At 44.9% G+C, this 25,798-nt stretch overlaps 1 protein-coding gene across 24 annotated transcripts in view; it reads right to left on the bottom strand.

Annotated features, from left to right (window-relative positions):
• Positions 1 to 25,798, bottom strand: part of KLHL13 (kelch like family member 13) — an 89,545-nt gene that overhangs the window by 27,038 nt on the left and 36,709 nt on the right. Inside the window, exons 3-4 of one of the 24 annotated variants that reach the window (XM_074600179.1) lie at positions 24,929 to 24,999; positions 21,872 to 21,978 (exon numbers count right to left, since the gene is read on the bottom strand). The exons of 19 other annotated variants lie outside the window; for them this stretch is intronic. In XM_074600179.1, coding sequence (XP_074456280.1) covers positions 21,872 to 21,894 — 23 coding nt within the window. In that variant the 5' untranslated portion in view covers positions 21,895 to 21,978; positions 24,929 to 24,999. Of the gene's footprint in view, positions 1 to 7,593; positions 8,144 to 8,198; positions 8,828 to 21,871; positions 21,979 to 24,928; positions 25,000 to 25,798 lie in introns of those variants that run through there. 4 more of the 24 variants (XM_074600173.1, XM_074600189.1, XM_074600195.1 and 1 more) reach the window with 4 other exon arrangements.

The following is a 25,798-nucleotide window of genomic DNA, read 5'->3' as shown; positions in this document are numbered from 1 at the left end:
ACCAGTTTTGTAATCTGTTAATGGTTTCTTATAAAAATGCCGCCAAAAGTTTCTCTAGGAAATGCATGTTTACATTTTAAAGTAGCTCCATGACTCCAGCTGGAAGAGAAACAAAGAGAAGAGGGCATTTTTGTTCAGATGGGGCGACACAGCAAGTTAACTGCTCTCCCAACAGACCAACCAAGGCATTTGGCAAACTTCAGCTCTTGCTTTGGGGGCACACGGGGACCGACCCCGGCTGCTGCCGGAGGCAGGACCGCAATGACCCGAGACGCACAAAGCATCAGTGCTGCAAATCACGGGGTTTTTTTCTTTCTTATTATGACCACTCGTCCCATGCTATCAGCTTCAGATGTCACTGTGTTCACCAAACAGTTTAAAGGCTGTATTTTTAACAGATGAGCCAGAGGCTGACAACGTAACTAGAAACACTCTGCATTTATCAGGTCACTGCATTTCTTCAAAATGCCATGGGTGCAGCTTTCAAAAGTAGCTACGGCAGCCTGTGCCAAATGCTGCTCACCTTGGGCAATGCCCTGATGTTGATATTTAAATATCGCACTTTTTACAACTGACCTTGTTTATAGATTAGCCTTCTAATCTATACAGAAGTAACAGCAGAACACTTGAACATTTGTTTAGAAACTTGATACTGGGCTCTTCTAAGTCTCCGCTCCAGGAGAAAGGCATAAAACAAAGCTTACAGTTTCGTAAACTGAAAAACAAAGAGGCGTTCCTATATCCACGAAGGACACGCTGAACCTTGTTCAACCCGTCAGGCTCAAGGTAACCTACTTAAGCTATTCTAGAAGCAAAGTTTTCAATCACTGTTTCAAATCACTGTCTTGACCAAGCGATTCTGCCCAAGCGTGCAAGCCCATGCCACCGACAGAAACGATGGAGGCCACGAGAAACACTCAGCTGACTGAAGACACGATCACTGTTCCAAAGGCCAACAGATCTCGGTGGAAAGGAGCACAACACAGAAATGAGGATATTCCCAACATCACTTGAACCTTCGTGTACCCTTTCCTAGCAGTATCCCACTGTGACCAAAGCCGGCGCAAAAGGAGGGCCCACAAAGCCAGCAGGACTGAGCAACACCAACCACCGCTCCAGTGCCATTTCCCCAAGGATACACACACAGAACATATCCTCCTCAAACCTCCTTCTTAAACAACCAAACTACCAGAGGTCTCAAGCTGTTTGCAGCATAATTATAGCCCGCTGGTTAATTCAAATTTGTTTTCCACAGAAACAAAGCAATATTTGGCTCAGTCACTGCTATAAAGCTTTTGTTCCTAACAGTATTTAGTCTCTTTGGGAGCCTTAGCATCACATCCACATTTATCTATTTGACAAAGGGTTTACATTCATTGAGCCATTTGTAGCTTAAATTTGCAGACTCAGATTGTTTAACGATGCTAAATTAGAAACGGTTCTCTAATGACTTTTTGCCAAAGTTGGTGTTAGCCTATTGATTCCTACTGTTAAGCACAGAAAAAGCAAAGCAAATACACACGCTTTGTAGCTTTTCTGCAGAAGCAGAACTACTTTATTTCCTTGATGTTCAAAAAGGTAAACCACAACAGTCACTCAGGTTTCACAGTCTAGGCTGGACTGACACGGCACATCCTATTCTCCGCCTTTTATATTTCTTTTTAAGTGTTCAAAAGGCGAGCCATAATTTTAGCTCGGCAGCTGAATACTGAATACATTGCAAAACACTTAAGACAAACATTTTGCACGCACCAGCGCATTACAGGCTCTACCTGATGTGTCTTTAAAGTTAGTCTTCATCCACATAGAAATTGTTAAGTTTGCAGAGTGGTTCCTCAGAGACAAAAAGCTATATATGTCTAAGGTGGCACCTGCACAGCCAAGATTCACTCACAGAATACACATCCCACTGTATCCCTCAACCGGATTTAGGAATAACTCCTTTCCAGAGTGTGGCTTTTTTCCCCTTACTGTACAGAATGATTCTGATAGCTTAAACGCCAGCAAGAGAGATTCGGGTTTGGGAATTAACCCCTGCTCTGGCTGCTGCCCGGGCCTGCTCGCCTGTTCCTCTTGCCACGTCACTTCTCCCTGGTGTTTTCGCAGTCCTTTATTACAGTCTCCTGGGGAGAACGTAAGGGGGCATTAATAACTTTAAATCGTAAATTATTCTTCCCCTACATGCTAAACAGTTTAAATCATTCCAAGTAACAGGTGTGGGTGACTCGTCCATCGCATGAAAAAAACACTTTTCTGCAACTTAGATGTTGCAACAATCTCAGTCACTGCTGGACAAAATATTACAGCAATAATATAGATGTGCACTTCCACTTTAGTGTTATTGCTACACGTTATTACACTGCAATTCCCACTATTACCATTTCGAACAAGTGACTGTTATTTTAAAACCCCAATATTCACCAACTACTTTATGAAAATCCATAGATACCGCCATCCAAACTTCAACAGAAAATACTGCGTAACACTAGAAAAGGCAGTGAGTAGCAAGCGATCTGACAACGAGATTTTTCCACAATAACAAGGAAATCATGCCAAAAATGACAAACTGGCAGAAGTGACATCCTGGCAGAATCAGCTGAGCGACATACTCAAGACAAGTCAGTGAAGATGCTTTAGCACGTCCCAACATAGTGTCAGTATTGCAACATGACGCTACATGGGGAGGAGAATGTAATTCCGAGGGCCTGTAAACCCACAGCATTATCCGCAAAGGTCTGCCCAGGAAAACCACTAGCACTGGGAGACTTCACGACAACCAGGTTTGGGTTGTTTCCCCTGGTTTTGCCCGTTTATTACTGCAATGAAATATCACATTTTGAACTTAGAAAAATCTGTTGAAATACCTATTTAAAAAGCAAGGGTAAGATCAAGAGGTGCCAATGAGAACTCGACATATAAAGTTTCTGGGATGAAAACCAGTCTTCTATTTATAAGACACAAACCCCTTCTATTCCCCACGCGCCCAATTCATCTCTTTGCACCCATTGTCAGATTAGCTTAAAAAATACTTGAGGTGACATGCACATTGACTTTCAACGTGTTGAAATTTGAAATATCTGGGAAACAATTGCTTAAAAGGGAAACGTTGCCAGACAGGTGAGCCTGGTTTGGTGTGAATACCACGCGGTCTGTCAAATGCTCAAGGGCCCAACAAAAGGGTTGATTTTATTAAAAAATGACCAGAGCAGAGACATCGGGTGGTCTCACAAAACAGAACTAAGACGGATGGTCAGATGAATTACGCATCCGCACCTTCTCCCGTTTAAGTATACATCATTGTATGGCATCAACTCAAAGAGCTCGCTATAGAGCAAATCAGAGATTTGAAAGAAGACACAAAAGCATTAACCTATAGAACCTATATAAGCAGCTAAAACTAATGCTAATTACTCCAGAGTATTAAGAATGCATTCTACTTTTCTGCACAGTAAATGATTTCCATTACTGCAAAGCGTTTTCTATCGGACAAATTTCACAGCCACATGACTCGGGATAGTCAGGCTGCACTGCAAATTCTTTGATAGCGATATATTCGTTTCTTTCTCCGAACATTAGTCAGTTCTTTATGAAAACACATGCAAAGAATGGTTTCCATTTAAAGTATCAACACACTATTCCATGTAAAAGGAGAGAAGGCGCTAAGTTTACAAACAGATTATTCTGCATTAAGAATTTTTTTTATTTTACTTATTTTTAAACATGGCATGTTGGAGACTAAAAACACTTAACATTTAACTTTTCAGAAAACAGCTAACAATCACTCTTACATGACATAGGCTATATAATAAGTATGCTATTACATATTGTAGTATTTTTGAAAACAGTATCCTTGCTTTATTGAATTCTTTGGAGATGTCCATCATGATACTTTCATCTCCAGAGTTTCCACAAACGTTTCTTCCATTCACGTTAATGGAAGATGTGTGCAACTTCAGAAAACAACAGGAAGGACATTGCCCGTGTGAATAAGAAAGAATTCTCCTCTTAGTTCTTAACGTATGAGATGCTGTGGCCCGTGAGCAATAACTGGTATGCATATTCCTTTACACCCCAAAGCTGTTCTATGCAACCAAATTCAGAACGGTTCCTCAGCTCTCTGCAGCAGAGCTCCAATTCTTAACCTCTGCTCATGCAGTCACTGCCTTTTGTTTGCTTTTAATGTGTGGCCATCAATACGCAGCTACGATGCCAGGGAACACCGCTTTTCCAACCCAGCATTGTTCATTTTGTCCTTCCCTCCAATTCCCTTGCTGAAAGGGAAGCCTGACCTGCCCACGTCACCTATTGTAACCTGGGTCGGTCCCCACATAGTCAACACAACCGCAAATACAAATGGGATTTCACGAGCGGAGCACAAAGTGGCTTTCACACTCATTTTGACAAAATGAATCTGTATTTTAAACTCCAGCGCCGTAAGTGTCGTGGAAGAAAACGTAAAGCAGGCTGAGAAAGCACGTGCACACACACGTATCGGCACGTTCCTGCCTCACGCACGAAGCCAGGTTACATCACACCTGCAGATACCGGTCACACGCCAGTGCTCCCATCTAATCCGCTCTCATTTCCCTGTGCAGTGTCACTGGATCTCTCCATCGGCCTGGGGGACAGCTCAAGCTCCTTTGGACCAGTTCCACCAGAAGCCAGGGGATGTCTCCAGTCCCCTTCAGAGGGACCTTCGCCCTCCCTATGACGTGAAGTTACCTCTTGCAGTCAGGGTATCCTGAAAACATCCCTAATAAATAACTGGTGGGAAACAAACTACCAGCCAATAGACAACGAACCCTACCACTCCTGCCCATCGCCAGAAAGGCAGCACCGGACCCAGCGAACGCAGCAGACGTCCCAATAACGGAACCACGTCTTCTCCTGCGAAGTCATCAGCTCAGCTTCAGCAGGTCCATTATTTCAGGCGTGTTTCCTGCAGCAGACAACTCCCTGGGATGAGCTCTCTGGACTCATTCCCCACCTCGGGAGCTACAGCAAGCTTTTCAAGTGCAGAGGACAGCTGAGCTGCCTGGTGTCACCTCGGCTGGTGGCACAGCCCGCAGCACATCTCACCGCTTCACAGCGGCACCTCGTCCATCGGCACCTGCTTCATCCAAGAAGCCAAAGGTGCCGGTACTGCCCACCCTGGCACTTCCATCCAAGGAAACTGTGGCAGAGCTCCGGCACCTGGCACACAGACCAATTAAAGCACTAATAACATCTGTGCGCCCTGACAATCAGGTTAACCTCTAGGTGAGTTACTTGTAAATCATAAGCAGGGCGAAGCTTTTAAAGTTAAAGGTCAACTTTACTGAAAAAAACTGAAAAATTGGAATTTCATTTTAAGTACCCCCAAAAAAATAAATAATCACCTTTAAGACCTCCCTACTTTATATTCCAAATTACATTACAAACCTATTGTATAATATTTATATCAAGTATGAAAGGGACTAAAAACTCAATTCTACCTCTATATATTTCAGGTCCAAAATACCAAGTATTGAAGTGTTCATCTGTGAATTCAAGAGGTTTGTGGTCATTTATTTCACATCAATACATGTTTCGTTTCACAAGCCACTTATTCCTGAATCTTTTGCTTGAAACGTGAGCTTTTTGCCAGGGTGCAGAGTACTAGTTGTGAAAGAAAACTTATAAATACGTGAAAAACATCAGACCACATCAAACAGTAGCAAACTTACTGTAATCTCTGCAATAAAGATAATTAATCCCAGCACTTATTTTACTGGTCAACCTAAACTAGAAGGGTTTTTTTATCAGTTGATATATACTGCGTAATCAAATAGGTGCCATTTTGTGATGTTTCTCATTCTTTATAATACAGTATACGAATAATTTTAACATTAGATTTGAAAGTCCTGCTAATGTCAGGACTGTGTGCCAGTGAAGAAACATCTCCATAAACACTGGGATACACTGACTCGGAATAAAAAGATAATTAGGGCTGCCGATCACATATTTCTCATGCTCCAGATAATCTTGGCATCGCGTAGGTAGGCACGGTCACTAAACCTGTTCTCATACTTTCAACACACTGAGATAATCAGCTACACCATCCCCATTGTAAAAGCCGGAGCATACACAGCACTGGATGAGCAATTTAAAGGCGACACACAAAAGAAATGCTCAGTTTCATCGGCAGATAGATCAGAGTAGGCTATTGCTGATTTTTCTCACATTTTTTATGTACTACAGTTTAAAAAAGAAAAACAGACCATACAACACCAAAACCAGCATCTTCCTGAAATAGGTTCACAAGTCTCACGACTCTTTTTTTTTTAATCATTATACTTCCTTTTGTATTTAGTATTTTTTTTTTTGTTAAAAAGTAGCAATTTATCGGAAATAGCTTATTTCTGGTAGCCTTCACCATAGGTGATGCATCCAGTGAGTGAAAAGGCTGAAGCCACTTCCCTGAAAATTCATCTCCCGGTTGGAGGCTGCCCAGCCCAGGTTCGCCCCTGCAACCCCAGCCTTCTTCCCCGAGAACAATAGTGCCCACGCGCACGGCGCCGGATTGCTTCAGCTCCGATGCTGAGCAGTGCAATTCTCTGCAACAGCCAAAAAACCCGACATTTAGAGGACTCGTAAATACTTATTTCTTACAGCATGTCCCTACAGCAGCTGCAGCAAGAGCCTGTCTGCAAAAAGGCAACCCAAGCTTCCAAGTACTAATATTGCAGATATTAGGCTGGAATACTTTCGTAAAGTAATTACAGACAGGGAAGTCATCTACGCTGCTACTTGTGCATTTTAAAGCAACTCTTCCTCATTTTCAAAGGAGCTGCTCCCTTAAATACAGGCAGAAGCCATTCGGTAGCCTATGCTCAGCTTTATTTCATGGGGGGGTGGAAAAAAGCCACCTGTAAATGCTAACACAGAACTCACAGCAACAAAAGGTGAACAAAAGCTCCATCGAGGTTTGGCAAGACAAAGGCATATTGTTTCCATGTGTATTAAAATAGTCTTTAACATGAAGCTACTTTACACGGACAAACTGCCTAACTACACAAGTGCTCAGCTATGAATGATTTATATTTATGTTTCAAGCGTTTATCATAACTTTGTAAAAAGACATTCAATTTGCATGAAGGCTGAGACTTTCAAGAATCAAACACGAGCAGAGCAAGACGATTTCTTCCGTAGGAGAACTCACACAAACCCGAGTGCAGGACAATACAGCAGGTGATTCCATGTTTCATTCCCAGGCGCAATAGTCAGGAGGAGAAATGTTAGCGTGTACACTACAAAGACAGCCTGCCTCAAAGCTTAACTTGGCAATTCAACATCAGCGCCACAAATTAACAGCAACACGAACTTTTCAAACGAACAGATACTATATCATTACGAATATGGCTTAATCTGCACAATTTCTCTATGTTTCAACAAAGAGGGAAAGACTCGACACAACATCCATCATGAAACATCCAGGATAAAATCTGGAGGTCTACAGAGAAAACAAGGTAAAATTGCGAGTGCCAATGTCATTTAATACATAACAGGGTATTTTGCCACAGGGCAGTCTCACGAAAGCAATCCCACCTTATTATCCTCATTTCTCTCACTTACATGTATGCTGGAGAAAGTGGCGATGACCTGGATGTTTTAAGCACAGGAACTGGGAATTTCCAGATAGCAGGAGAGCTCGTTTTCCATTTCAATGGCATGTTGTCACCACGGTACTACAATAACAGTAAACAGCGTTTCCATAACAGACTACCAACTAGGACTTCCATTCCACACGCTACTGCCACAGCAGTGGCTGCTGCTCGCAACGAGGAAGTGATTCTGCCAATGCCCTTAAACCGGTGCTTCCAATCTGTAAAACAGGGCTGGAAGGCATCTCCTTTTAAATCCTGCTGTCGCCTAAAGCAGTATGATGATTCTATCCTTCTCACTCAACAATAGTGCCACCTCGTTAGGGAAGCGCTGACTGCAGTATATGGTTTAAAAAAAAAAAAAGAGAGAGAAAAAGACTGCACTGTGCACACCAGCACAATGCAGCTTTATTTAATAAAAACAGCTAGTTTTTAAAGAACTGTTTCTGACACTATTGTTCTACCTTAAGAGGGACACTGCAGCACTGCACAATATTCTCTTCCTATTAACCTCATTTCTGACCAATGGAAGCAGGAAAAAAAAAATGGGTTTCATACGAAAATGAAACAACGTACCTACTCAGAATACACTTGTCATCCTCTGAACATTCTTCTTTTGAGCTGCAACAATACAAATGGGATATAAATCTCAGCATAGCCTTAGGCCACGGCTAATAGAGATCAGTGACTAAATTCAGCAGCCTGTTTTCCTCCTGTGCGAGCTCTGACCAAACAATACACGAATGCCATTATGGAAAAAGCCCATCGCAAAAATCAGTCCTTCTAATCCACAGCTAGGAAGGCAAAATAAAGCATAAATTGCCGCAGGTTTCTGCAGGCTCTTCTATTAGTTTCCGATTCGGGATGCTCTCATTTTCCTATTCTCATTTCCAAGGAGGATGAGCAAAATCTCATGCATTTTACAACATGCTATGGGAACGCAAATACCACTCTGTCTCCCGCAGCAGAGCAGCAGAGAGTAGCACGCCGCTAATCGCAGTCCTCGGAGGGACGCGATCAACAACCCAATCCCGGCCGCCCCCCCAGCAGCTCTCAGCTGCCCCAACCCCGCAGCAGCTGCAGCCACGCAGGAGCCACCGGGGACCCCCCTGGGGACCCCCCCAGTGACCTGCCCGGGCTGGCGGCCGGGAGCGCGCCAGGCAAGCCACGGAACAGGAACGCAGAATTTAACCGCGTGCGTGCACAGGCAGAGCAGGCTTCTAGGGAAGAGAAGGCAGGGCTTCAACTACATTGACCCTCCTTGCAAGAAAAAAAAAAAAAACAAAAAACTTTTAATGTATTACCAGAACAACACTGTTTTAGATGTTTGTTCTACAGATCTCAGGATAGCCTTTGTACCGCACGACAATTTTTCTCTTCATCAGGACAGCTTAATTCTATCACAAAAAAAGCCCACACCCTGTCATGCTATTCAGCAATAAAGAACAGAACCAGCATCAGAATTTCTATAAATTTAAGCATTTCAATAACATTTAATAACACTCTGATAGGATCTTCGTAATGGTGAAACCTACATCGATTAAGTTTATTTTGGGGACTAAATCACTGGGGAATAATGGCCGCTTCTGATCATTGTTATTGAAAACGTTTGCCAAAAATAGTTTGGGGCATTTGAAGCTGTTACCATAACCACAGGCAAGGAACCGAAATAACACAGGATGATGAGAGCTGAGGACTAATTGAAAACCAGATGCACCCTTTTAACAAACAACTGGGGTGCTCTCTCCCACTCCTTTGAAGGAGTTCCACGCTACACACGAGCAGCGTTAACGCAGGCAACAAACTTCCCAGAAACTGCTCCTTGAACACCGAACAGGCATTTGCCGTGTAGGGCAACAGTGGTTGTATGCTCTAAGTGTTAACATACACTACTCCTGCAGAGAGAAAATATGCACTTTTAGTGTAAAGAAGTCTTTTACTAAAAGAACTTATGCATTTGCACGCCGGCGGCCAGGCTGGCCTGCACACACAGCCAATGCCGCGCGCGGCCTCAGCCGCCTCCTCAGCACCAGCACCACCTCCCGCCTTCTCTGCGCCCAAGGCCTCAGAGGTAAGTGGAAAGAGACACTAGACAGCAACTAATATAACCATGACTGAAAATACCACTATTTTTGATTCATACACTCAAATGCTTTTGCGTTCACCATCACACAGAAACTGCCTCAAAAACACAGCAAGCCAACACTGCCAGTCCCCCCCTCACCACCTTTACAGCCCCCGCCCCCCTGCCCTGCCCACCCCCAGCAGCTGACGGCACCTCCCATTTATTACCAGCAGCATTACTAATATAAAAGAACGAGGCTAAGGACAATCAGTGGGCCACTTCTTCAAAAGGAATGCTTAAAATCCCCTTTTGCCCAGTAAAATAAATGCCAACTCAAGCCACCACTAGTCATTCTCAAGCACTACTGGGTAATTAAAGTCAATCGATGCGCGCCCAGAAAGCGGAGTTCCTGCCCACTTCTGGCCCCAAAAATATCCTTCAGCGCCTAAACACCTACTCTCCTGTGGCTGCTTCTATTCCCACTTATTTTTCATTGAATTTGCAAGCAACCTAATTAAAGCTTTTACAGAAAACCCAGTGGCAGGAACCTTATTTTTTTTAAAACATATGAATCCCTGGCACTCCTCCTGGTGCCCAGCACACGCTACTCGATCAAGCAGCCAACCGACAAAACAGGGAATCGAAGGAAGTCGCAGGGCCAGGTACTCTAAAAATAGGCGAAAGCTTTTCACTTGCAAAAGAAGAACCATATGAGAAATGAATCACCTATCCACACATGAGAAGAAAAAAAAAATAAATCAAATACCATTTTCTTCCTGACAGTGGCAAATCAGTTGCGTGTTCCCAGGGAAAAGATTGCCTAAATGTATTCGACACTTTACATAAACTATTCCTGAGAAAACAGAAAATCACAGTATCTTATTCTGTTACTTTAATTAAGACTTCAAAATAACAGTTTAGTTACACATTTAAAAATACAGGAAAAATAACCTGATCCCCTTGGAGGGCCCACTAAACGTATGACGTTTTCTGTCCTCACATGACATCGCTTTGCCACTCATCCCCCATTAACTGGGACTGAGGGACAAAAGCAGCACTACAGCTCTCTGCAGAATCCTCCTGGCCCAGGACACAGCTACTCCTGGACAAGTGCTATGAAAACGCTCCAAACTGGAGCTCCAAACTGGACATCTGCTTTTAAGTTTAAAACCCTTTAAATGCTGAAGACCTATGCTAACTGGCACAGGTTAAACAGCTTCTGGGGACCATTCAGGGGGCTTTTCTGTATTTTCCCACAAGCAAGTTCACAATCAAGATTAAAACCATCTACCATTTATCACAGAATTGTAGAGGTTGGAAGGGACCTCTGGAGATGATCTAGTCCAACCCCCTGCCAGAGCAGGGTCACCCACAGCAGGTGGCACAGGAACACATCCAGGGGGGTTTGGAATGTCTCCAGAGACGGAGACTCCACCACCTCTCTGGGCAGCCTGTGCCAGGGCTCTGCCACCCTCACAGGAAAGAAGTTCCTCCTCATGTTGAGTTGGAACTTCCCATGCTCAAGTTTGTGCCCGTTACCTCTTGTCCTGTCCCTGGGCACCACTGAAAAGAGACTGGCCCCATCCTCCTGACACCCACTCTGTAGATATTGCTGAGCATTGGTGAGATCCCCTCTCAGCCTTCTCTTCTCCAGCTGAACAGCCCCAGGGCTCTCAGCCTTTCCTCAGCAGAGAGGTGCTCCATCCCCTCATCACCTTGGTAGCCCTTTGCTGTCCCCTCTCCAGCAGTTCCCTGTCCCTCTTGAACCGGGGAGCCCAGAACTGGACACAGCACTCCAGATGTGGCCTCCCCAGGGCAGAGCAGAGGGGGAGGATGACCTCCCTCCACCTGCAGCCATGCTCTATTCAATGCCATGGCAGCCCCACGCTGTCAGGGAGGCCAGGAGCTGCAGTTGGGTAGCACAGAAAATGGCTCCAGAGGAGAGCGCAAAAGGTGCCCGGACTTTCTGAGCCCTCTCCCTCCACCCCACGTCCTTCTCGACTGCTGACGACCAGGAAGGGCTGCCCCCAAGGCGGGCACAGCCCGGCTCTGCTCCACTGAGCCCCACATGAGGGAGCCCATCCCGGTGCCTCAGATCCCCCTTTGTGGGGGAAAGCAGCTGAACCCTCCCCTCCTGCTTCTCCTCCTTTTTCTCCGAGAGCCTCTTCTTTCCCTTGTACGACTTGAACACCAAGCTGCCGCCACCTTGTCTGGTACATACCCACTGTCCACACATATGCCTCTGCCGCCCGTCACCTGCCTTATAAAATACATGTTCTCCTCCCATAGTCCCGCACGGCCACAGTTCTAGCAGAAATGTCCTGGTTTGGGAGACACATGATTGATAAACTTCTCTTTCAAGTACTTTTACTTTTCAGTAAGCTCTATTCTAATGCCTGGAAAAACTGCACTTTCAGAAGACTCCAGTGTCTGAATTTGTGACAATATTTACTTTACAGACAGCTCTGGGGTGCAGGTTTCAAGGTCTCTGTGTTTCCGAGCTCCCCAGGTGCGGGGACGAGGAGGAGCGAGACCCGGGCACTTGCCCCAAGCTGCCAACAGGGTTATTTCATACCATGAACAGCAGATCCAATAGACATTAGAAAGTCTGCTGAGGAGTTTCTCTCTCCCTTGCTGGCTGCCATCCTGAGCACTCCTTGCCCCAGTGCCGGAGCCCTGAGCCCTTCCCTTCCTCCCGCAGCCGCAGCACTCGCAGGGTCCCACGTTGGCTGTCCCTGCGGGGAGTGACCGGCTTCTGCTGGGGAATGGGCTAGGGACAGTCCTTGTGTGTTGTACATTGGTATCGGGATCAATACTGGTTCTTTAGTGTTATTAATGTTAATTATCTAGTCTTACTCTATTTAATCTGTTTCTCTTTCCACCCTCGTGTTTCCTTGTTTTTCCCAATTCCCCTTCCCGGGGTGGGGAGGGGTCTGAATGACAATAAATTGTCATGGGTTTCTCAATAACAGGCATGTATACTTCCAATAAAGCTTTAAAACCATCTCTGCATTTCCCATAGGGCTTCCCCTGATGGTTGTTCAAAGAAGAAAAAGTCACGAGCAGGAAGATGTATCAGAGCCCATGGCAACATCAAACTACTAGTCTGAACATAATTCTTCTTAGCCTTCCCACATGAATTTTTGGGGGAAAACTAAGCAGAGTAAAAGTTAACTTCTAGACATGCCACTGGATTTTCACCGGTTTGCACAAATTAGGTTTAACTTCTTTTTTCAGCCCTTAAGTTGTTAAAAACAAAACCGAAAAATACATGCTCAGCCAAGTCATACAAGCTCAGCCTGCCCCAGCGATGGTGGGGGATAGTGAATTGTGTGGCAGCATAGACACAAGGAGTAGTGATAATTTGGTAGCTACAGTAGTGTCCGAGAATGACCAGGTGCAAATCAGGGCCTGTCCCCCCAAGAAAGTGGCAGGACAATTAACCCAACTGAAGTGCATCTACACTAATGCACGCAGCATGGGGAATAAGCAGGACGAGCTGGAGGCCATTGTGCAGCAGGGAAACTATGATGTAGTCGCCATCACAGAAACGTGGTGGGATGACTCACATAGCTATAGTGCTGCCATGGATGCCTATAGGCTCTTCAGGAAGGATAGGCAAGCAAGGAGAGGCGGGGGTGTGGCCCTGTATGTTAAGGAGTGTTACGAATGCTTTGAACTTAATGATGGTGATAATGGGGTTGAGTGTTTATGGGTAAGAATCAGGGGCAGGGCTAACAAGGCGGATATCGTAGTAGGAGTCTGTTATAGACCGCCCAATCAGGATGAGGAGGCAGATGAAATATTCTATAAATGGCTGGGAGAAGTCTCAAGATCGCGAGCTCTTGTCCTCGTGGGGGACTTCAATTTGCCGGACATCTGCTGGGAATACAATACAGCAGGGAGGGAACAGTCTAGAAGGTTCCTGGAATGTGCTGGGGATAACTTCCTGACACAGCTAGTGAGAGAGCCAACTAGGGAAGGTGCCCTGCTGGATCTGTTGTTTGTAAATAGGGAAGGTCTTGTGGGGGATGTGAAGGTTGGAGGCTGTCTTGGGAACAGTGACCATGAAATGATAGAGTTTTCAATTCTGCGAGAAGCAAGGAGAGGGGTCAGCAGAACTGCTACCTTGGACTTCCGGAGGGCGGACTTTGGGCTTTTCAGGAGCCTGGTTGACAAAGTCCCCTGGGAGGCAGTCCTCCAGGGCAAAGGAGCCCAGGAAGCCTGGATGATTTTCAAGAAGGAAGTCTTAAAGGCGCAGGAGCAGGCTGTCCCCATGTGCCAGAAGACAAGCCGTCGGGGAAAAAGGCCGGCCTGGCTAAACAGGGAGCCAGTGTTACAACTTAGGGAAAAAAAGAGGATCTATGGCCTCTGGAAGGAAGGGCAGGCCACTCAAGACGACTACAAAGAGGTAGTTAAGCTATGTAGGGAAAAAATCAGGAGGGCTAAAGCCCAGCTGGAGCTAAACCTGGCTTCTGTTGTCAAGGACAACAAAAAAAGCTTCTATAAATATATTAGCAATAGGAAGAGGACTAAGGATTATCTCTGTCCTCTAGTAGATGGGGCTGGCAACATAGTGACCAAGGATGAGGAAAAGGCTGAGGTACTTAATGAAGTCTTTGCCTCAGTCTTCAGCAGTAGGACCAGTTGTTCCCTGAGCACCCAGACCCCTGAACTAGAAGACAGGGATGGGGAGCAGAATGAAGCCCCTCTAATCCAAAGGGAAATGGTGAGGGACCTGCTTCAGCACCTGGAGGTGCACAAATCTATGGGGCCGGATGGGATCCACCCAAGGGTATTGAAAGAGCTGGCGGAGGTGCTCGCCAGGCCACTTGGTATCATTTATGAGCAGTCCTGGACAACCGGGGAGGTCCCAGCTGACTGGAGGTTAGCAAATGTGACACCCATCCACAAGAAGGGCCGGAAGGAGGATCCGGGGAACTACAGGCCAGTCAGTCTGACCTCGGTGCCTGGGAAGGTCATGGAACAGATCCTCCTCAGTGCCATTACACGGCACGTGCAGGAGAACAGGGTGATCAGGCCCAGTCAGCATGGGTTTGTGAAGGGCAGGTCATGCCTATCTAACCTAATATCCTTCTATGATAAGGTGACCCACTTAGTGGATGAGGGAAAAGCTGTGGATGTTATCTACTTGGATTTTTGCAAAGCTTTTGACACTGTTTCCCACAGCATTCTCCTGGAGAAACTGGCTGCTCATGGCCTGGACAGGTGTACTCTTCGCTGGGTAAAAAACTGGCTGGATGGCCGTGCCCAGAGAGTGGTGGTAAATGGAGTTAAATCCAGTTGGTGTCCAGTCACAAGTGGTGTCCCCCAGGGTTCGGTGCTGGGGCCGGTTCTCTTTAATATCTTTATCAATGATCTGGATGAAGGGATTGAATGCACCCTCAGTAAGTTCGCAGATGACACTAAACTGGGCGGGCGTGTTGATCTGCTTGAGGGTAGGTTGGCTCTGCAGAGGGATCTGGACAGGCTGGACCGATGGGCTGAGACCAATGGTATGAGGTTCAACAAGGCCAAATGCCGGGTCCTGCACTTGGGACACAACAACCCCATGCAGAGCTACAGGATTGGGGCAGAGTGGCTTGAAAGCAGCCCGGCAGAAAAGGACCTGGGGGTGTTGGTTGACAGCCGGCTGAATATGAGCCAGCAGTGTGCCCAGGTGGCCAAGAAGGCCAACAGCATCCTAGCCTGTATCAGGAATAGTGTGGTGAGCCGGACTAGGGAAGTGATCATCCCCCTGTACTCGGCACTGGTGAGGCCCCACCTCGAGTACTGCGTTCAGTTTTGGGCCCCTCGCTACAAGAGGGACATTGAGGTGTTGGAGCGTGTCCAGAGAAGGGCTACAAAGCTGGTGAGGGGCCTGGAGGACAAACCTTATGAGGAACGACTGAGGGAGCTGGGGTTGTTTAGCCTGGAGAAGAGGAGGCTGAGGGGAGACCTTATCACCCTCTACAACTACCTGAAAGGAGGTTGTAGAGAGATGGGGGCTGACCTCTTCTCCCTGGTGACAAGTGATAGGACGAGGGGAAACGGGTTCAAGTTACGTCAGGGGAGGTTTAGATTAGATATTAGGAGACATTTTTTCACTGAAAGGGTTATTAAACATTGGAATAGGTTGCCCAGGGAGGTGGTGGATTCACCATCTCTGGAGGTGTTTAAAAAAAGAGTAGATGGGGCACTGAGGGACATGGTTTAGAAGTGGCTCTTGTCAGGGTAGGCTAAAGGTTGGACTCGATGATCTTAAAGGTCCCTTCCAACCTCAACAATTCTATGATTCTATGATTCTAAGTGATTTGCTGCGGTTAAAGGATTTGCTGTTCTGCTCCAACAAGCTGCTTTTACGTTCCTCCTTCTATGCATCTGCTCCACGTCGGAGGAACCGAAAGCACTAGGTGACAACAGGGTGAAGCTACATGGAAACTTTCTCAAGTCTCACAAACCCTTTCTGGCCTGACCTGGAAAGTCTTGGGCACTTCCAGAGCCCCAGGCCTCTGCCAGCCTCACCAGAAGAAAAACGTTCAAAGTTACAGAGATGTGCGATTCATGTCTCCCATTTTCATCTAGAGATGTAGGCAGACAGCTCTATATAGCTGCATCACAAATATTATAGAATCATAGAATCTTCATGGTTGGAAAGGACCTTTGAGTCTAACCATACACACACAAAAAAAACCCCCCGAACCCCTACAATCTCTGTCACTAGAGCATGCCCTGAAGTGCCAAATCTAGACGTTTCTTAAACACCTCTAGGGATAGTGACTCAATCACCTCCCTGGGCAGGCCGTTCCAGTGCCTGACCACTCGTTCAGTAAAGTCATTCTTCCTAATATCTAATCTAAACCTCCCCTGCCGCAGCTTCAGACCATTTCCTCTGGTCCTGTCATTGTTCACCTGGGAGAAGAGGCCAACACCCACCTCTCTCCCACCTCCTTTCAGGTAGTTGCAGAGGGCAATGAGGTCTCCCCTCAGCCTCCTCTTCTTCAAGCTAAACATGCCCAGCTCCCTCAGCCTCTCCTCATATGACCTGGTCTCCAGACCCCTCACCAGCCTGGTAGCTCTCCTCTGGACACGCTCCAGCACCAAAATGTCCCTCTTGTACAGAGGGGCCCAGAACTGAACACAGGACTTGAGGTGAGGCCTCACCAGTGCCGAGTACAGAGGCACCATCACTTCCCTGCTCCTGCTGGCCACTCTATTCCTGATACAAGACAGAATGCTGTTGGCCTTCTTGGCCACCTGGGCACACTCCTGGCTCACGTTAAGCTGGCCGTCCACCAGCACCCCCAGGTCCTTTTCTGCCAGGCAGCTTTCCAGCCACTCTGCCCCAAGCCTGTAGCGTTGCTTGGGGTTGTTGTGACCGAAATGCAGGACCCGGCACTTGGCCTTATTAAACCTCATACAGTTGGCCTTGGCCCATCGATCCAGCCTGTCCGGGTCCCTCTGTAGAGCCTTCCTACCCTCAAGCAGATCAACACTCCCACCTAGTTTGATGTTATCTGCAAACTTACTGAGGGTGCACTCAATCCCCTCATCCAGATCATCGATAAAGATATTAAACAAAAGTGGCCCCAAAACCGAGCCCCGAGGGACACCACTGGTGACCAGATGCCAAGAGGATTTCACCCCATTAATCACAACTCTCTGGGCATGGCCATCCAGCCAGTTTTTAACCCAGAGAAGAGTACACTTATCTATGCCATGATTCACCAGCTTCTCCAGGAGAATGCTTATGTTTTCTAACATTAGACTTTTTCCTACTGATAGGCACGTTCGTATAAGAAAAGATGCCAGGCTCAATGAGACAGAAAACAGGTTAACATGGAGGGATCAGTACCAGTAAGCATCTTCAGACTCCTGAGATTTTTTTTCCCCAACACCGGTGTTCTAAAAACTCATTGATCCAAAGCCAAGTTCCCATTTTAAGTTGGACAGATGTTGCTACTATGGGATAAAATCTCTGGTTTACGATGTCAGCAGTAGCAAAGCTCTCTCCAATGGAACTGTTTCGCAGCAGAAGGAATCGCTCTGACCTTCAGCATCTCCAAGCCTGGCAGCGGCTGCCCGACGTGCACCTCTGCGCAGGACCCTGTCGACACAGAGGGACATAAAGCAGAACCCCCCCCAAATCCAGTAACATATTCACAAAGCCATGGAGCTGAAATGCAACAATCATTTCAACATTCAACAAATTAAATCATTTCAGCGTTTTAAATATGGCTGTAAAGGCACAAGTCTAGAAACCGAACAGGAGCAAATAAGGATGCGCAACATTTCTCTTCAGGATCCCTAAAACACGGGCAGCACAATAGTTTAATTGGCTTTTCTATTCACCTCCTTCCCCTGCACAGGGGTGCTTCTCCTCCCTCCACCTCTGGCTTTTCAATCTATTAAACTGCAGTTGTTCCAATTACTGACAAGAATAACTAAAAGATGGTGTTGACAGTCCTGCCTATATATGTGTCAGTTAATTAATACAATTTCTTTGACCATATATCATGAAAATATTCACACCCAAACGAAGGGAAAGCAAGTCTCTGCCTGAAGAGGAACCGAGGGAAACCAGCGCAGTTCTCCCTGCAGTCCCACAGCGACACTGCACCATTCCCCGAGCACTGGAGTACAGAAGGAAATCGGCCACGTGCACCCCGCAGTACTTTTATTGAAACACCAACTTTTCAAAAACCCCCAAAGATCTCACAGAGAAACAGTCTTTCAATTAATTTTAAGTAAATTAAGAAATAAGCTTGAAAACAGCTGAAGCCAGTTCTGAGAATTACGCATGTACTTTGACTTACTATCCGCTATGTTGTCTCAAAGAATTTTTTTATTTTTTTTTGGTAACTGGGAAGCGGGGGAGAAGCCCTCAGACACCAGATACAAGTTACAGCCTCTTTGAGAAGCAACTGCACTGTAGGCATCAAGATGCACACGGCCTGATCAACGGAACAGAGACGCTTACAAAATAGTTAGTATCAAATATATTTAATTCTTTTAAATTGGGCTGACTGCTCAAGGAACGAGGAATGATCATAAATTGAAAAGCATAAAGAAATGAGATAAACTAGGTTTGCAGCCAACCCCTCCTGCCGTCAGAACGCTGTAAGCAGTACAGGTTCCTGTCTCTATAGCAATATGCGTGGGGCCAGTTCTAAGACAGGAAAAAAAAAATACCTCTCCAGATCTTTAAATATTAAGTTTAGCAGTCAGGGCATGTACCACATGTTTAACAAGAAGTACTGCAGTTTGCCATCCACCCACTCAGCAGTTTTTTCCTGTATAGATGAGGAAATTGCTGCAGTAACATTTTAGGATGCATCATTTCAGTGGAAATTATTTTTACACATAAATATAAATATGCATACTATTTATACGCATGTGTTTGTATATATAGCATGTGTATATACAGACACACACTATACATATATGCATTATATATGCACACCTACGCACATTATTTTTTATATATATATAGAGATATATATATATATATATACACGACAAATCTATTACCCTGCATCTGACCCAGCCACTTCCCCTTCCCTCCCAGACACCTCAGTTAGGAAAGATTCGAGTTCTCACATGATTTTTCAGACTACCAATGTATGTTCTTCAACAAAGCAAGGAGGCAGTAGCAGGTGACAAGACGCAATCACGGTGAGGAACGAGCTTCTCCACTACACACATCTTCAAAGCCCCGCAATCCCGGTCCTGCCAAGTATCATTCATTAAGGAGAAAAATATCTTGACAGCCCAAGTATGAAATTTCTGAAATCATTCAGCAACACTAAACACTTTAAAAACCCCACACCATTTCATACCAGGTCCCAATCAGATTTTTTTAAAAATATTTAAAAAAACCCCACAACTTAGATTAAATCTGAAGTCAGCTTCCCACAAACTCACAGGAAAAGGGGGACACGCAAGAAATGAACAAACCTAACGCCTGCAGTATTCACATTTTTCATCTTTAGAAGGGTTAATTTATTTTAACATTAAATTCAGATTCAGGTATATTTTGTAACTAGTCTTGGAAATATCTCAAATCTGTTCCCCAGTGTGTTTCTGACCACAGAAGTCATTGTATGGCACTTATGGATGCCCACCACTTTCTTGGGTGTACTCCTGAAGAGGGCCGTGCTCTAAAATTGAGGTAAGATCTCTAGCAAAAAATCACTTCCAGGAGTCAAGATGCACTGTTAACTTAATGACAAGCTACAGGTTATAATATGGGGGGAAAACAAAGTAAGAATTGAGCTTTGCTTGGGCAAACTACTCTTACATAAAAGGCGTTAGGTAAAATAAGGTCTTAAAATACTTGGTAGGCGGTAACACCAAAGCGAGTTAATGAAGGTTTCCAACTTTTGATCCAAGCCCATGTACTCTGCTGACAACACGCTAAGAAGAAATGCTTTTGAATTAACACCGATTTATTCAGAGAACGGTGCTCATCTTCCCCAGACCATTATATTTAATAAATCACCACTGAAATCTGAATGCGCAGTCACAGCAGACAGACTGACCCCGCCGAAAATAATTGGTCTGAAGCAACAGTTATTTTTATTAGGTCAAACTGTGAACTACAAAGAATTCATTTCTAAACAAGTTCTCCACAGCTGTTATGGGCTGTTGGCTGCGCAATTTATTTTAGTAAAGTATGCCTAAACACATTTACACATCTGACTCATATAATGCAAATATATTAAACAATTTAGTAATTAAAAGGAGGCTAAGATTGAGCACCAGCCACTAACAACTTCAGTGTTTCCTGCGGCACAGACAGCAAACTGCAAGTGACATTAGTCATGTGTCCATTAAAGCATTTTGAAAATATTCTAAAAATAAAAGTTTGTAGGCTTTTTCTTTCATTCTTCCATTATTTCCATGGAATCTGTTAGTCACTTTACATTCCTCAAGCCTTGTTGTCCTTACCCACCGGAGTGAATGCCTGTGGTCCTGCGCACCTACGCAAGGCAGTCCCTACCGAAAAGACCAGGCCGGGGGGAGGGGGGGGGGGGCAAGAGTACAGCACGGGGCTCACTGCTCTTACTGTGCCTTTCTGTAAGGACTCCGTGTCTTCTAAAGACAAAAAAATTAACTTTTTCTGAGACCAGGAATTCCCACCTCCGATGGATCCAGTCTGCTAACCCACAATCCACAAAGTTTCCAACGTGGGCAGCCTGATGTCTTTATCCGAAGGCCAAAGCCCCTTGGAGAAGACTCTGACAGAGAAGGAGATGGAGAAGGTTTCGAGAAAGATGCTGGCACTCCGCATACAGGCTGTCAGAAATGTCACACATCCCCGCGTGACCCAGGAGCCCGCCACCAGCAGGAACGCCTCTGCCAGGAGGGGACTTGAAGGTACCGCACCACACTGCCCACCGCCATCTCACTGCCACTGACTGGGTTCCTTTAAGGCCTCAAATATATGATACTTACAGAGATTCAATCAGTTTAATTACTTGCTATCACCTAGTCTTCAGCACGTTGGATACGCGTTTTTATGAAATAACAACTTGAAGTTCGGCTTGCCGTCACACACAAAGGCACGTGAAAGGCTTATGCAGCAAAAAGTACAGTTTCAAAGTTTTCACTAACTTCAGTATTTCCCCCGTTCAGTGTCAACAAAAAAAAAAAAAAACAAAACCAAAAAAACACACAACATACAATTTCTCTGCACTAGATGAGGAGTTTCAAGTCTGCAGATCGTCCCAACAAAATGCCGCGAGAAGAGGTGGAATTAGTACTGAAGCTGGAACAGTGGAATGGGCCACGTGGGACAGAGAGAGTCTTGTACTAAACCCCCATACTTTACATTTCTTCAATTATTTTTTGCCTATCAACCCGAGGCAATCAGGAATCAGCTCCTCCTGTTTGACAAAGGCAGGTGTAGTCCAAAGACTCCTTCCCAAAAGACAACAGGGGGAACGTCCTGGTTGGTCTGCTCAGGATTCCCCCGTCCTCTGCCAGCCAAGGCGAGGATAACCCCCACACCGTTCCACAAGGAAAACAAAATCCCGCAACTGGCTCTCTTGTTTTGATGCTCTTCCATTCCCAACAGCAGCCGTGAAAATTGACAAAAATAGACAGTTTTCACAGGTGCTTTCCCTTGGGAGCAGCCAGGAGCAAAGACACCAAAGATGAGTGTTTGCAGCTGGAGATTTACCTGGCAGTGATGCCGGTGACCATCCTTGAACCCCGAGCGCATGAAGGCTCTCTTTGCAAGATTTCTGCAGCTGGACACTACCTCTTCAGAAAGCCTCTAGTCATCTTCTACAGCAAAAAAAGAGGTTTTCTGTAAATTCCCGCTCTCGAGTGTCATTACACAAAGGACCCAAAGGCACAGCCTCTAAACGTTCAGCTCAACAGGGCATAGGGAGGGTGCACAATCGATGAGTATGGGCACGCCACAGAATCACCACAAGCTTAGTGGTTATTAACATTTAAAAAAAAAAAAAGACACACATGAGACTTTCAAAATGTATACCTTTCTTACACTTAGATTTTTACAAAAGATAAAAAAAAGAACAATCACAAAAATGACACTTCCATTAAACAGTTCCATTCCTCTGAAATGCACCATTATATTCTATTTCTAATTCGCCAAATGTCAAAATTCCTGCGTAATAATTAAATTATAGAAAGAAAATCACAACAGCTTTCTTCTCTAGCATCTATGATAATATAAATTTAATGACAACCGTACATTTCCTAGGCAAGGCTTCAAAAGATACAAGTTATTTCATTCAAGTTTGTTATGGTGGGCAAACGTACAAGCTGCAAACTCATTCCCAAAAGCAGATTTAAGGTGATGGTTTTAAGATACTCACTTAGCAGGCTGGAACAACATTGCAGCTACAACATCGCTATTTAGTGGCAACATAACTATCCCGATAATTTAGGATCAAATCAGGACATACTGCTTTGCATAAAACAATTGTACATAGCGAGAAAAGTCTAAGCACAAGCTGCTTCTAGAGAGGCCCACAAAAGAATGCTAACCTTACTCGGATTTTTAAAAACTGTGAAATATTTAAGCCAAAGAGTTTAAAGTGTCCTGATTATAAACATTTATTTCATAAAGCTTCAAACATCTGACTCCCAACAAAAATCAAAGCTCAGTGATACTGAGACATTTGACCGGTGCTACCGCGCACCCCAGGCAGTTTTCTACATCTTTATAGCATTGTACATGTGACCACGTCACTTCGCACCAGCAAACTGGCCTTTGAAAACCCAGAACTGGAAAAAAAAACAAAACAAAATAACGGGGGAAGCTCCGAGGAGGAGAAGACAGCACGGAAGCAGGTGGAAGGGCCCAGCCACCACCAGCAGAGTTTCCTATGCGAAACAGTCACATTGCTCCAATCTGCGCTGCCCTAGTGAATCCCAGCAGGCTCAGGAGACACCACATTATAGAGGGGGGAAAAAAATAATCTACCAATAGATGTGCATGGTGTAGAGAGGTGAAATGGCACTGCACAGCTGCAATAGGCAATAAGACTACAAAAGGCAGCTAAACCAAGAAATATCCGTGTTTCAGCACCTTCTGCAGCTGCAACATCTATTTTTCTACAGCCGAAAATCTATTCTCAATGCATACGTACACAACACCAAACAACTGACAGGCTCGTCCCAGCGCAATGTTTTCTCTGCAATACAGTTGTAATTCCGGTGTTTGCCTGCCAGAGGGAGCTGAAGGAAAGAAAAAAATCCCATATATCTCAATATTTCAAAAGTTTGGGGTTTGTCCTACGCCAAGTAATTTAACTATTCAGACAAAAAAAAAAGGTTTTAATGCAAAACCGACCCCAGCGGTGTCTGGCACAGGGCACCCCTGCACCAAAACCTTCCCGGTTATGCCCAATTACACTTGCTGTACGAATGAGTCCCCCTGGATCTCCAAATGGAAACAATACCTACTTTTAAGGTATAGTTAAGGTATATTTTTGACCCACACCATAGCGGAGATGACTGTGCCAGAGATACCATCTCATGCGATGCTTTCCTTATTAGAGAGGCTATCTAATGCCTTATTACATGGACTTGGCATTAAACGCATGGCAACACTGCGCAAAGATTAAGTTTCCAGATTGATAGAATGAAATACATATTTAAATGAAAATCTGTTTTCAGCATAATGCTTATTGGTCTTTTTGCCACTTACTGCGCCTAACACTTTACGTAGGTACACCTATAAACCTGCATGTGGTTAGAGTTGCTACAGCATAAATCTATGTTACCATATTAATAATTTATTCATGCCTAGCCCTAGCTAACCAGAAAAGCTCCAAACAGGCAGGAATTGTTCTAATTTTGCGAACTGGTAAAGCAAAATACCTAAACAATGTGTTCACGGGATTCTGTAAGACAGCTCAGGAAAGAATTCCGCTGCACATACGATGGACAACCCATTGCTTCCATCCTGCGCTTCAGTTAAAAGTACTTCCAACTTCAAAAACTTTAGATATAAAAGCCAGCATGAATCCTGCCAGAGTTTTCACATTTTGAAGAAGGGCAGAATTAGTATAGCTTTAAACAGTACCCTTAAATATTACGGGCTAAACTGTCCCAACTTTCCTTAGATCAAGATTTGACCACCAGCGTTAAAAATAAACTTAGTAGCATCCTGCATGCTTCTTGCAATCAAAATACTTTTGGCAAAATCAGTTATGCCACCTTCTGGTACTCATATGAACTGTTCTACAAGACACTCATTTTCATAAATTCCCATTTTAGTGGAGAATAACACAGCATAACCACAAAACTCACTTCATGTAGGACACTGACACAAAAGATGACTTTTTTTTTTTATGCTTCGGTTGATTTGTCCAACATCATTAGCTTGGACAAGCTTGTGTCCAGCCTTAAAGCTCCGAAGCCTGTGTGACCTGCTGAGAGAGGCGGCGTCATTCCCCACCTTACCTGGTTTGGGACACGAGCTTCTCTTTGCCCCATCTCACCAGCTAGAGCAAAGGAAGAGGAAAAGGCAGAGCCAAAAGGATGAGCAAACCTGTGAAATGGCTCCTGCACAAGGACTTCACAGCATGGAAGGCAGATAGGCAAGAGGAAATACGTTAAGAGCCGATAGCATCACGAGAAGCACGGTAGAGGTGTACAGGGAGTCATTATTCACCAGCTCTCCAACACCAAGGGGAAAGCTTCAAATGAAACTAGCAGATGTCTGGTGAAAAAAACAAACAGAGGAAACTTCTTCACGTACCATGCTTCAGCTATCACACCATCAGCCTTCCAGGAACCATTTCTTCTTACGACATAGATTCACAGGGGCAACTGTGAAAAGTAAATAAAGTGGTTTGTACTGGGAGGCGCAGTAGGTGACTCAAGCAGAGCCCCACACAATCAAACCTCTCCACCTCTCCTCCCGTGACCGAGGCATCCTCAGTACTGTAGTAGGACAAACGTAGGGACACGCAAGAAGAGCCATAGACACCGTTCCTGCTGTACTGCACTGGGATCTATGCAATAGAAGCTGGATCTAAGCACACAAGGAAGGATGAAATTAAGCTATGACTTCATTTCAATAAATTTTTGATCATTTCCAACCTAGGCCTTCAGCCTTCGATACAGAACTGTTTCTAGACATCAAATTTCCACCGACAATTTCTCAAGCAGAAAAAGCAGTGGATCTTCAGTGAAGGAAGAAGGGAGGCATACAATTAGGTATGAAATAACATTAATAAATTATGTGTATACTGACTCCAAGTGTCAACTCTGATGCTCCACTGTTCCTCACAAGACAGACATCTAGCCATTCTCCAACGTCAGACAATCTTTGACCCACAAATTCGATATTTCTGGCTTTAATTTTCCACTGTAACTTTGAACTACATAGGTTTAGTTACATGGATTTAAAATGTAATTAGAAAGTTTGGTGTAGGTATCAGACAAACCCAAGGCCGTGCGCAGGTACTTAGGTAGAAGTAGCAGAACCAACAGGACATCTATAAGCATCCCCAACTTGCTCATCACACCTTCCCCAAGCCTTTGCATACTCTTTCAGCTGTAGAGATCCAGCTTTTTGCAATATGCATCCCATTGTATAATCATTTTCTGGATCTCTAAACAAAGC

This window comes from Larus michahellis, chromosome 9 (assembly GCF_964199755.1).
Source record: "Larus michahellis chromosome 9, bLarMic1.1, whole genome shotgun sequence".
Lineage (NCBI taxonomy): Eukaryota > Metazoa > Chordata > Aves > Charadriiformes > Laridae > Larus > Larus michahellis.
This window is presented reverse-complemented; position numbering and strand designations above follow the sequence as displayed.